The sequence below is a fragment of the Phyllostomus discolor genome, chromosome 5, assembly GCF_004126475.2.
Source record: "Phyllostomus discolor isolate MPI-MPIP mPhyDis1 chromosome 5, mPhyDis1.pri.v3, whole genome shotgun sequence".
NCBI lineage: Eukaryota > Metazoa > Chordata > Mammalia > Chiroptera > Phyllostomidae > Phyllostomus > Phyllostomus discolor.
The window spans coordinates 5585708-5598975 of NC_040907.2; the positions used below are offsets into that span (position 1 = coordinate 5585708).

General features: G+C 47.9%; 1 protein-coding gene across 4 annotated transcripts in view; it reads left to right on the forward strand.

The window, feature by feature from the left end:
- The first annotated feature begins 3361 nt into the window (after positions 1-3361).
- Positions 3362-13268, forward strand: part of UBE4B (ubiquitination factor E4B) — a 100893-nt gene continuing 90986 nt past the window's right edge. For 2 of the 4 annotated variants that reach the window (XM_036025282.1, XM_036025283.1), the window contains exon 1: positions 3362-4103. In XM_036025282.1, the coding sequence (XP_035881175.1) occupies positions 4080-4103 (24 nt within the window). In that variant the 5' untranslated portion in view covers positions 3362-4079. The remainder of the gene's footprint in view (positions 4104-13268) is intronic. The other 2 variants (XM_036025284.1, XM_036025285.1) reach the window with 1 other exon arrangement.

The following is a 13268-nucleotide window of genomic DNA, read 5'->3' on the forward strand; positions in this document are numbered from 1 at the left end:
GGCCGTGAACCAATCTGCACAATATCACTACTCAGGGAATAAACGCACAACCAGTACTTCAGCTTCCATTTGTTCGAACAGCCACTGTGTGCTACATACTGTGTCCTATAAGTAACACCTAGACAGACACTTGTGTGATAGGTCAAGAATTCAGGAGAAGATCCCTAATCATTTTCCTATCTGACTTGGGGCAGGCTATTTAGCTTTACTAGCTTCACTTTCTCCAACCATAAAAACGAAAGGGCAATCTCTTACAGTATTTGAATGTTGTTATGGACCGAACTGAATGTCTGTGCCCGCCCCCGCCCCCCAGCAAATTCATTTGTTGAAACCTGTTCCCCTTCCCCCAGTGTGATGGTATTACTTTTGGGAGGTAACTAGGAGTAGATGAGGTCACAGGGTTGGAGTACTCACGAATGAGATTGGTACTCTTACAAGAGGTACTAGAGAGCTCGCTTTCAATCTCTGCTCTCAGCCACAAAGAGGAGCGAGCAGTCTGCGACCTGGAACAGGGCCCTCACCAGACCAGACCACGCTGGCGCTCCGACCTTGGACTTTAAGCCTCCAAAACTGGGAAATAAATTTTTGTTGTTTTTAGGCCACCAAGTCTATGGTATTCTGTTATAGCAACCCAAATTGACTGAGATAAACATTAAATGACTGAAGATGCCTTGTGCTAGTGAAAACATTATATCAAAAGCACAAGCCACAAAAGAAAAAGTAAACAGACCTACATCAAAATAAAAAAATTTTGTGCTGCCAACGGTCATTAAGAACATGAAACGACATCCCACAGAACGGGAAAAAATAATTGCAGATGATATATCTGATAAGAGACCGGTATCTCGAATATATAAAGAACTCTTACAACTCACCCAGAAAAATATAATAGCTAAAAAAATGAACAAAAGACTTTAACAGATATTTGTCCAAAGAAGATATATAAGTGGCTAAGAAACACATGAAAAGATGCTCAACACCAGTAGCCCTTCAAGAAATGCAAAACAAAACCACAATGAGATACCACTTCACACATATCAGTGTGTCTATAATTAAAAAAGACAGACATGCCCTGGCTGGCGTAGCTCAGTGGATTGAGCGCAGGCTGCGAACCAAAGTGTTGCAGGTTCAATTCCCAGTCAGGGCACATGCCTGGGTTACAGGCCATGACCCCCAGCAACTGCACATTGATGTTTCTCTCTCTCTCCCTTCCCTCTCTAAAAATAAATAAATAAAATCTTAAAAAAAAAGACAGATGTGACAAGTGCTGGTGAGGATGTGAAGAAATTAGAATCATACATTGCTGGTGGGAATATAAAATGATATGCTGCTTTGGAAAAGAGTCTGTCAAGTTGCTCAAAAAGTTGAACATATAACCCAGCAATTCCAGTCCTAGGTATCTACCCAAGAGAAATGAAACCCTACGTCCACACAAAACTTGCACAAGAATGTTTACAGCAGCATTATTCATAATAGCCAAAAGGTGGAAACACCCCAAATACCCATTAACTAGTGAATAAACAAAATGTGGTCTAGCCATACCAAGGGATACTATCTGGCATTAAAGAAATGAAGTAGTGACGTGTGCTACAATATGGATGAACCTTGAAAACACAAGCTCAGTGAAAGCAGTTAGATACAAAAGGCCACACAACATAGGATTCCACTGATATGAAATATTCAGAAAAGGAAAACTCACGGAGACAGAAACTGGATTAGTGGTTGCCCAGAGCGGGGTGGAGAGCATGCAGAGTGACTGTTCATAGGTATGCGGTGTCTTTTTGGGGCGAGGAAGATGTTCTGGAATAAGCCATGACAGTCGAACAGCTCTGCAAATGCACTCACCACTGTGCACTTTAAATGGCTGAGTTGCATGGTATGTGAGCTATATGGCAGTAGTGACGCTTGAAACAAAGAAGTGAACCTATTAACACCAATGTCACCAGGAGTCCAAATTCGGGCTTACACAGAATTCCTTTCCTGGGGAGCGGATAATATGCACAGCCAGCAGTGGTCTAATTTTACTCACAAATTCCTTACATATCGAGCTGTCAGGTTACTATTTTAAGCAAGGATCCAGAAAAAAAAATCTCTTTTAATTCTGGAACACAATCTTTAAGATTAACGTTTAGTAAACCATCCAATACAGTATGTTCTTCATTATGGGGCAAAATCAGAAATTTCATGATGCTGTTGACTGTTCAAATCAGATCTGTATATTATAAAATATTTGTATTCTTCAGAGAACAGGTTGGTGATTGCCAGAGGAGAGTGGGGGTGGGAGTGGGTGTGGGGGTGCAGGTGGGTGGGGTTGGGGGGAAATGGCTGAAGGGGGTCAGTGAATTAAATTTCCAATTATAAGTCCTGGGATGTAATGGTGCAGTGCTGGGACTAGGGTTAGCAATACTAAATTGCATATTCGAAAGTTGCTAAGAAAATAATTCTTAGAAGTTCTCACCACAAGGAAAAAATTGTCAACTACTGACGTGTGGTAATGGATGTTAACTAAACCTATTGTGGTAATCACTTCACAACATAAAGATACATCAAATCATTATTATGCTGTACTCCTAAAATATGTCAACTATATTCCAATTTTTTAAAATTTGCATTCTCGCCTGAGGATGGTGTCTTCCCATCGACTTCAAGACTCCAAAAGCCTTCCTTGTGTGCGTGAACCCACCTTACAGTGTTTTGGGTGCCTCTCATTTATGCTGTCATGTTTTACCACCAGTTTGGACACACACTTGAAAAGAAACCAAATCGGAAACTCTCTTTCCAAAGTAATATGAAATGAAGTTCTACTTGTGTTCGAGCTCTCTTCCCAATGGGCTTTCTCTGCAGAGGAAGAGAAAGGCATTTTCAGAATGAGAGCGGTCCGTGTGTTAGAGAACGCTGGCCCCACAAAAGCAGGCGTTCTCCGTTTTTCTCTTAACTTCTTTTCCGCGGCGTCGTGGACACTCGAGGCGTTTGGGAGCCGCTGAAAAGCAAGCGCCTGGGAACAACGGAGGCGCTAGGGAGCCGGGCCCCGGGCGGGAGCCACTCCTGGCCGATCCTCCCAGTGTCGGTGCGGCCGCAGCGCCTCTTGGCCTCCGCCCTCGCTTGCCAGCGCGGCCCTAGCTGCAGCCCACCTGGATCCAGCCCGCCGCGCTCGTCACCCCCGGCCGTCACCATGGCACCGCGCCGCCCCGCGCCCGGCCCGCTCTCCCGCCTGCAGCCCACTCGCCCCTCCCCCCGCCCCGCGCTCCTGCTGGGAAGGGGGTGGTGCGGAGGCTGGAGGAGACGCAGGCGTGAGGAAATCGGCGGCTTATTGGCTGCCTGGCCTTGGGGACAGAAGCCCCGCCTCTCTGGCGGGGATCACGTGATCCCTTTCAAAGATGGCCGCCCTGTTGTTTTGATGAATAATACTTGCTGGGGCGAGGGGATTAGAGTAGGGGTGGAGGGGTAGGAGGATTTACTCTTTCTGCCGGAGCATCGCGAGCCTAGTCCTCCTCCTCCCCCCCTGCCCGGGCTCTGGCGTGGAGGCGGGGCGTGGCCGGCCTGCTTTGGGAGGGGAGGGGCTTACCCCTTCTGTGCTGGGCTCTCTGCCTGGGCGGCTGTGGGGTCGCCCTACCTCGGGGCGTCCACTCTGCAGTCGAACCGTTCCCGCCGGGGATAAAGGGTAGGAAGGAGAGCAGGATCTGCTGGAGGAAGCGCAGCTGCCGCGCCGCCACCTCTACGAAGGCACGCCAGGCTTGGGGCACGAGGCGAGCTGGAGCTCCAGCTTAGTCTGGGTAACCTGGGAGGCAGAGGGTAGTCAGTGGCGCCTTAAGGTAACCCTGTAGCAGCGGCAGTGGCGGCCAGAGGAGGCTGCTCAGGGAACCAGCGGCTGTAGGAGCCTCTGGGGCGATTGGAGTGACCGACGCCAAGGCAGTTCAGTGCCTCGTCTTCTTATTTTTTAACCTCTGACTATGCAATTCTGAAACCTCCCCCATTCGGGGGACCAGACAGCCCTACAGACACCGTCCACTCTTCTCCCGCCCTGGTCTCAAGAACAGAAGGATCTCTCCCTAACGCCTTTCACCATTAAGAGGAAAGCGATGGAGGAGCTGAGCGCTGATGAGGTGAGGAGGCTGGGGGACACCTTTGGAGATTACTTGGCAACTCTTCGGCGCTTTGGACGCGGAGGGTATTGCGCCAGTGGAGAGTGGTCGTTGGCCTTGGGGGGAGATGACATTTTCCAAGAATAAAACGAGTCCCTGAGAGGGTCTCCGGTTGTATTCGCCTTTATTCCTTGCCTTTTTTCATCCTTCTCAACTCCATTTGCTGCTTTTCGAGTCTTGTAGGGTCTGAAGAAGAGAGCATGTCGAGCCGTTCATTCTTTTTTCAGGGTATTTAAGAACGAAGGACTAGATTTACATCAAGTTAAGTGTGTGTGTGTGTGTGTGTGTGTGTGTGTGCGGTCGCGTCTTACTGCAGAGATTTAAAGAATAATTTTGGGTGAAATCAGAATGTATGAGTATATTTTTTAAGGGTAGTGTTTGAAAACCCAAGTAACTGTGGACTGTGTCATTGTGTAAGTTGATTAAACATACGTTTATCTTTGGGGGTGGCCTACAGACAGATAACTTTGATATTTAACAAAGTATGTATCTTCTCAATAGCCTACTGAATTCCAGTGAAATTCTAGTCATTTAACAGTCCACCATTGACTTCTGGCATACTTCTCTTTAATTCAGCCTTTTTCTAGTTTTTTGACCCTTTCAGACTTGCGTTTTGCTGTAGCAGGCACAGAACATGCAAATGGAAGTAAATGGCTTTGTAAACTGCCCTTGTTATGGAGATCTCTTTCTTGATGTTTTACAGTTATTTAATAAGATTGTCAAAAAAAAAACAGTGGCACTTAGGGTACAGGGAATTTCTTGCGTTTCTACTGGCTTTTCCCTTCCTTTTTACAAATTGGGAGCTTACCTCTTAGGACCCCTGCTGGCCTCACTGTCTCCATCCTCCCTCCTCATTTCTTCCACTGGCTGGTGTGCTACTTGCCTACAGTATTGTGGAAGTAGTCACCCATCAACTTGGTTGTCCTATAAAACTCGCATGCTTCAGTTCTAGCTACAGAGTAGTCAGTATGTTTACTTTGGGACTAAAATTCTCCAGGGATGGGGCATGCAAGTGGTGGGTTAAGGGTCAGGTGGGAAAGGAAGCAGATCATTTTGTTGCTTGTCATACTTGGGTGTTTGGAGAGTCAGGATTGCCGGTTCTGTGTTACAGGCTGTTCTCTCAAATGCATCGGGAGTGTGCTCTTAAGTTAGAATAATATTGAACAGTTTCTTTTATTCAGGTAGGAGCCATCTAAGTCACCCTTAGAAGCACTTTGTTTTATGTGGTTTTTAAAAGTGTCACCCTCCCCCCTTTTTATGTACTATTAATTCTGATAGTAATTTCTCTTAAGGCAAAGAGTTTATGTTTTTTAGTAGTCCTTTACTTTCTTTTTTCCTTGACGTTCTCTAAATTGTCCCCGGTTCAGAAGTTTTTACATACTTGAGTGTTCACCAAGAAATTATTTCCAAACCAGGAAAGCATACAGACCAGCTAAAGCTACTGTGTATTTGAACAGTGGCTCTTCACTTTATCCAGTCCTTGAGGAAGGTCTGACTTTTTTGTGACCATATAAGGACAAATGTAATCGTTGTGGAGGAGATAGAAAAATGTTTTTCAAGGTCAACAGAATATCAAAATAAACATTAAAATTTAATTCACTATTAGAAGATCAATATAAAATTATGCTCAACAAATTAGTTGGCCTGAACATGAAGGGATAGTTCAATAACTATCAGCAACTTAGAACAATTTTTTTTTTTTTGCAAAAATTTCTTTAAGATTTTTTTTCTTTCCAATCCATTTTCTTTAATTCTGGGATTAGGCGAGCAGTTCTCCACAGGGACATTTCCAAAGCTGCTGCCTTCGTATTGCTACTCTATTGGTGGGAACTTTTGTCGCAGATACGGTAGGTGACATTCATGTGGTTAGAAGATAATACACTTATGTTACTAAAAATTCAAACATACATCATAGGGTGAAAACAGGCAAAACAGCGGTCTTTCGGTAGGAAGTTGGGTAAGGCAGAGTTTCGTGTTTTAATAAAATGAAAATGTATGAGACTGTGGCCCATGAAGGATAGGGGCCGGTGTAACCAGTCCAGTAGCTCTAGGAGGTTTTACGGGGAGGCCCTTTTGGTTCCTCTCACAGATCACCTGCAGTTTTTGTACTCTCCCCCCCCCCCCCATTTTTTTTTTTTTTTGGTTCTTTGCTCTTTTAAAAAATTGTTGTTCAACTACTGTTGTCTCCATTTCCCCCCCTGCATTCCCCCCACCCCACCCATCCGCACCTCCCACCCTCGATTCTACCCCCCTGTGGCTTTGTCCATGGGTCCCTTATACATGTTCCTTGAGTTCGTATACTTTTCTTTTGTGCTTTTTGAGAACTTTGTTAGCTTCATTGCTGTTTGTTGTGTGGCTAGCCCATTGCAGGGAGTTCCTTGCCCTACAGGGCAGAGCCATGACTAAGTTCATTCTCTTCACGAACCTACATGCCACAGCGTCATTCTTTACATGATCTCCATCTGTGCCCTGCTCGTGTGTTGTTGTTTTTCATGTCACGATGCCGTCCGTGAGTAGGGCAGGTATTTTGAAATTGGTTTGCAACTGTAGTGGTGAGATTACATTGGAATGATTTGCTTTTTTTTTTTTTTTCCCTTTCTTTTTTTGCTAAATCTTTATGACCTAGTTTATCTTCAAGATGGCTGGCTGGGATTTAGGGTGTGGTCAAGGTTTCAGAAGAGTATTAAGCCTTCCCTCTCCAACGACAGAATACTGACCTTAGACTCTTGAGTCGTGTCCCTGAAGTGTGAAGGGACCGACCTTGTTAACAGCTTTAGGAGCCCGCTCTCTGTGCCCGGCACTTCACAGCCATTGTCTCATTGGATAAAACAGTGCCGTCAAGGAGCACCTTCACTTTCCCTTATTTTATAGGTGAGGCAGCTGAGATTTAGGGTAAGTAATTTGTCCACAGTGACCTGGCTGAGAAGCGATAGAGTCGGAATTCAAGCCCAGCCTACCGAATCTAAGAGCTCTTTTACCACTTTTTACGGCTTAACAGCTGGCAATAAATTCATCCCAGCTTCTATATAAATATCCTACTCACATGCATGCTTGATCTCCATAGTTTTCTATAGAAGTGTCGTTTTTCATGAATGCATTCATGATATGATCCAACTTACAGTCTTTTTTTGGTAGTGACTCTCGCCCCTCCAGAATTATTCACCCAACACACATTTTTTTAAAAAGCTGCTGTATATTCCCAGCAATGTGTTAGGTAGGTTAAGAGAAAGACAGTCCTTTTTCATAAGGAAATTTTAATTTAACTGGGGGAGGATGTATATATATGGAGAAAGATAGGAGTCCTACAATCACAGTACAGGGTGCTTAGTGCTGTTGTGGAGGTATGCACAAGACGTTTTAAAAAAAAGAAGGGACTGTGTCTTAGTGGAGACCTAGATGAGAAAAATGGTGTTTATGCGGAGCAGCAGTTGCCAGGGGAAGGGCTCTTGGAACTGACTGTGACACTGGGGAGCTCAGGGAGAGCTAGAAGTAGTGGGACCAGAGACGGGGTTTTGCCTGTGGGAGCCAGGGCTTGGTGGGTTTTCGGAGATGCCTAGGAGTTTGAACTTTCTCAGTAAGACTGTAGGAAGCCTTTGAAGGGTCCTAAGGGATTCAGAAGGTGGTTGGCAAGGGTGTGCAAGGTGGATTAGGGAGAAGGTGGCTGCAGGCTGGGAGGCCAGTTAGGAGGCTCCTGTTGTTCTCCGGGGGCCAGGCGGTGGGAGTGGAGGCGGGCAGGCGTCAGAAATACCCAGGGCCTGAGTGAACCCGCTCCTAGTGATCAGTTCGATGTGACGGAGGTGGGGACAGGAAAGGAGTAAAGGAACAACGAGTCCTTGGTTTCCGGCTTGGGAGAGGGATGGGTGGGGGGAGGAGTCAGGAATTCCAGACAGGGAGTGGACTTCGGAGAGCGCAGATGGCTCTGTGGACCACTGAAAGACAGGCCAACATGGAGAGCCCCGCCCCTGGCCTTCCTGGGCTATCTTCGTCTTTCTGATCTTCCCTCCCTCCCTCCCTTGCTTAGATTTGATTTACTTATTTTTAGAGAGAGGGAAAGGGAGGGAGAGAGTGAGGGAAACATCGTGTGCAAGAGACGCATCCATCGGTTGCCTCTCGCACGCACCCTGACTTGGGGACCTGGCCCACGACCCAGGCATGTGCCCTGACTGGGAATCAAACCAGCGACCTTTCGGTTCACAGGCCGGTGCTCCATCCACTGAGCTGCACCAGCCAGGGCTTTGTGACCTTTTCTTTCTTTATGACAGGCCTCTGAACCTCAGCTCACTTTTTCTCAGTAGATAGTTGCTACCGCCACTTTATAACCAGGATTCTTCTTCAAGCCTGGTGGGGGTATAGTTTCCCAGGCCCCTTCTCTACTCCTTTTGTTCATTTTAGCCTAGAGATGGAGAATGGTAGTGGTATCGGCCAACGTTTATTGAGCTCTTACTATGTGCTAAGCACTTATCTTGCACAGCAAGGTTGGTATCGTTATCCACATTTTACAGGTAAGAAAACTGAGGCTAATAGAAGTTAAGTACAGTCATTTGCTAAAAGGGGCATGCTGGTGAGCAGTAGAACCTGGATGCTAAGGCCAGTCTTTACTGGTTCCAGAGTTCTTAATCCCTGAGCAAACTGTACTGTTTCCAGCATTTTTTAAAATCATCACCTGATGATATGTTTATTGGTTTCAGAGAGAGAGAGGAAGGGAGAGAGGGAGATAGAGAGAAACATCAATGTGAGAGAGAAACATCGATCAGTTGCCTCCCGTACACAGCCCTACTGGGGATCGAACCCGCAACCTGGGTATGTGCCCCGACCAGGAATCAAACCTGCAACCTTTTGATGTACGGGACGATGCTCCAACCAACTGAGGCACCAGACCAGGGCTACAGCGGTTTTTTTGTGCTTTGGAGATGGAAGCGGAAGCCCTGGTGATTGCTAAGAGCGGAGTTCATCAGCAAGCCCTCTGCTCTTGCCGGGGAAGAAGACAGACTTCTTTCTGCCCGGGGCCCGTGGGTCCCCAGGCCTTTGCCTGGCGCAGAGTGTGGTTTTTCACGAGGTTCTTACAGCGCACGAGGTGGAGGTGTCCCCTGTGAGCAGCCTGCTCCAGGGCGTTCGCTGCTGGCCCGCTGCGCTGCAGACATCACCTGCCCCCGCTTGCCTGGGGCTCCGTCCCGGTCGGAGGAGACAGGACAAGCAGACACGGGCTGTGCACCTGAGATGCCGCTTGGCGACAGGCACTGTGGAGAAGAATAAAGTGGGCCGGAGGGATGGAGAGCAGCGGGGTGTGTGGAGCATGCGCCGTTTTAGGAGGTGGCTTTTGAATAGAAATCTGAAGACGACAGAGAGCCATCTGGGAGAAGAGTGTTCCCAGGTGCAAGGAGCGGCGAGAACCAGGGGTGTGTCCTTGAGCGGCTCCAGGAGCAGCGGGGAGGCCGCGTGTGGCTGGGGCCTGCGGAGCGCAGGCACAGCGGCAGCAGATGAAGTCACTCGTTTGTTGTTGTTGTTGTTGTTTAGCAAAAATATTCCGAGTTCTTATAACTGGGTGTCATTCAATTCTGAAACATCTCCCCTGCTTTTTTAATCACACTTCAACATCTGTAACATTGGGATGCTTCTTAGAATGGTGTAATCACCAATGGCCAGGTGGCATTTGTGACACAGTTGTCACTTCCTGTTTGTGTGCTAGCCTGGTTATACCTGTTCACATCATCGCCGCTTCAGCTGAGTGGTATGTGTGTTTGATTTAGTTGCCGCTCTATATGCTTTCGAACAAGTCGCACTTTGATCAGCCATGAGAGCAAAGGTTCCTCTGTATACAGAGAGGGGCAGGGAGAGCAGTGGGGCGTCAGTTCGACGTGAGTGAAGAAAATGTTCCTTCTTGGGGGAGCGGCTGCCATTTCACATTTTATTGCCGGGCGACAACCAAGTTCATTAGGGAGCGCTGGACGGGCAGAACCCCCGAGTCTGTGAGGCTGTGTCACATTTTGAAATCGACCACACAGTTTAGAAGGATTGCCTTTCACACCCTCACGACCCAGGTGAAGGTCAAAGACACTCCACATTCCTCAGAAAGAAACGTCCGAGCAGCGAGAGCCTGGTGTGCTGATGGCTGCTCCGTTGTGGCCTGTCGTTAAGACCTTTTGTTGTGGTGTAATGGGCAGAATGTTTTCCTTGCTGGTGCAGAAAGCAGGGGGGGCGGCTTGCAGTCAGTGACAGGTTACACTTGGTGAAATAGGATATATATGCCCCGCATTGCTCTGGACCCCAAGGGCGTAACAGCGAGCACACAGGCGGAAGTCCCTGCTTTCATGGGGCTTACGTTCTGATCTGTGTTTTTAAAGAATCCTTCTGGCTACTGGGATAAGAATAAATAAAGGGGGCAGGAGTGAAAGCAGAGAGAACGCGTAGGAGGCCACTCAGGAGCAGGGTCTGTGGCGGAGAAGGGGAGGAAGGGTCAGGGAGTGGATGGCCGGGAGTTCTGTGGGCAGAGCCCGTGGGGTTGGGGGATGGGGTGGATACGGACAGGGTGTGAAGGACCGGCGAGCACGGCCATGCGGGTTGAGATACCACTGGGTGGACCAGTGCAACAGGGAGACGTGAAGTGGCAGCTGCCTGAACTAGATGTCGATTTCTTCTAAATAGAAGTCTCGGTGGGAGGCTGGGGCTGCTGTGGCAGCCCTGTGCTCGTTAGGGACCCAGGCGCCTTCTGTCTTAGCGTCCCTGACGTTCCTGACTCATGGCTTCCACCTTTTGGCCCTGGTATGTCTGCACTGAGACCAGGGGGGGGGAGGAGAGGGGGAGGAGGGGGGAGGGAGCAGTCATGCTCCTTCTCCAGGTTCAATGGCACAGCCGGGAGTCGCACGGATCACTTCTGCCCACCTCCCACCGGCCAGACCCAAGTCACATGGCCACGGCTACTTGCCAGGAAGCTGAGAAACACAGTTTTTCCTGGGTAGCCATATGCTCTGCTAAGAGTGCCCTTATGTTCGAAGGGGAGAGCAGTCTAGGCCTTTCTTTCTAAAACCTTCCTGAATGTGAAACGCGCCCCGTGCTTCCCGAAAGAGACTGCCCTCAGCCGACTGCAGAGGCTAGGACCTCTGGGTGATTGATACGCAGGGGCGGGCGGAAAAGGCTCACAGCTACAATACAAATAAGGAATACAATAGTTAATATTAGTACAAGAATAAGCTCTGTGTTTCACATACTCACAGCTGTAACCCTACTTTTGCCCTCCCTGTACAGTCGGGGACCCTACGGGTTGAAATACAGGTTACCCACCGACCGCCTCCCCAGCGTGTGCTGTGGTGGAGCAGGACAAGGGCGATGGAAGTAAAAACCCCCGTTTGGAAAAGGGAAGAGCAGGCGTAGGGACCCCTCACTGGTCCACAGCCCTTGTCAGCCCTTGCCAGACTTCGCAGTGGGGCTCCCTGGCCCGGCAGGGGTGCGGGCTCCTGACTCAGCAGGGTTAGCAGCCCCGGGTCTGCTCTCCAGAAGGGACTCCCTTGTCCCTTGCCCTCTCTGGTAGTTTTTCAGCGTCTGTTTTCCTCTGGGGCCCCCTCATTGGGAAACATCCCCTTCCTGGGCTGAACAGCTTCTCCAGCTTGTCTCCTGCTGGATACTGGGAAGGAGTTGGCTTTTCCACCCTCCATGGCCCCAAATTACTGGGCTCTGAGCAGACGTAGAGCGGAGACCGTGGACACGCCTCGGGCGCATCCGTATCCCCTTTTATCTCTGCGTGCCATCGGCAAGCTGGAGCTTGAGTCTCTCTCCGTCTTCAGGGACTTGCTGCTTTCACGTGGCAAGAAGCCAGTGAGCACCTGAATTCTGAACAGTTCGACCAGTTCCCCTAGAATTACAGGTGTGTTGGCGTGCAGGCTGTCTTCTGAGGTGCCGCAGGATTTCCCAGGTGTTTTGCTGTGGCCTGACAGGGGTCACCTCCTATGATACCTGTGCCCATGCTGGTCCCTCCGCCATCGCCACATATAAATTCCATTAGGGCTGATTACTTCCGGTTTGCACATTCCACATGCTTGTCAGGATGTTGGTTTGGCTGCTGCAGTGCAGAGGGCCAGCATGATAGTGGCTCTAACAAGATAGAAGCTTAGTTTTTTTCCCTTTACTTAAATCATTTTTTAATTTCTCGATTATAGTTGACGTACAATATTATATTGGTTTCAGGTGTACACCCCAGTAATTAGACATTATATAACGTGCTAAGTGATCATCCTGATAAGTCTCGAATCCATCTGACACCATACATAGTTATTATAATTTTATTGGCTGCATTCCCCAGGACTGGTCTGTAACAACCAATGTGTACTTCTTGATCTTTTCACCTTTCTCACCCACCTCCCAACCCCTCCCATCCGGCAGCTGTCGGAATGCTCTCTGGATCTCCGAGTCTGTTTCTGTTCTGCTTGTTCGTTTATTTTTATTTTTTATTTTATTTTTTATTTTTTTATTATTATTTTTTTAAAGATTTTATTTATTTATTTTTAAAGAGGGAAGGGAGGGACAAAGAGAGAGAGAGAAACATCAATGTGTGGTTGCTGGGGGCCGTGGCCTGCAACCCAGGCATGTGCCCTGACTGGGAATTGAACCTGTGACACTTTGGTTTGCAGCCTGCGCTCAATCCACTGACTACGCCAGCCAGGGCCATTTTTACTTTTTTTAGATTCAATCATCGATTGATATGTGTTGCCATTTTATTGTTCATATCTTTCATCTTTTATTTATCTTCTTCTTAATGAAGACCCTTTAACATTTCATGTAATACTGGCTTAGCTTTTTCTTGTCTGGGAAGCTCTTTCTATGTCTTTTGAGCCTAAATGGTAGCTTTGCTGGATAGAGTAATCTTGGTTGTAGGTCCTTGCTTTTCTGCACTTTGACTATTTCTTGCTAGTCCCTTCTGGCCTACAAAGTTTCAGTTGAGAAATCAAGCGAAAGTCTTACAGGAGCTCTCTTGTAGGTAACAAACAAACTTTTCTCTTGCTGCTTTTACGATTCTCTCTACCTTTAACCTTTGACATTTTAATTGTGGTGTGTCTTGGCCTGTTTCGGTCCATCGTGTTTGGAACTCTCTGTGCTTCCTGGGCTTGTATGTCTGTTTCCTTCACCAAGTTAGGG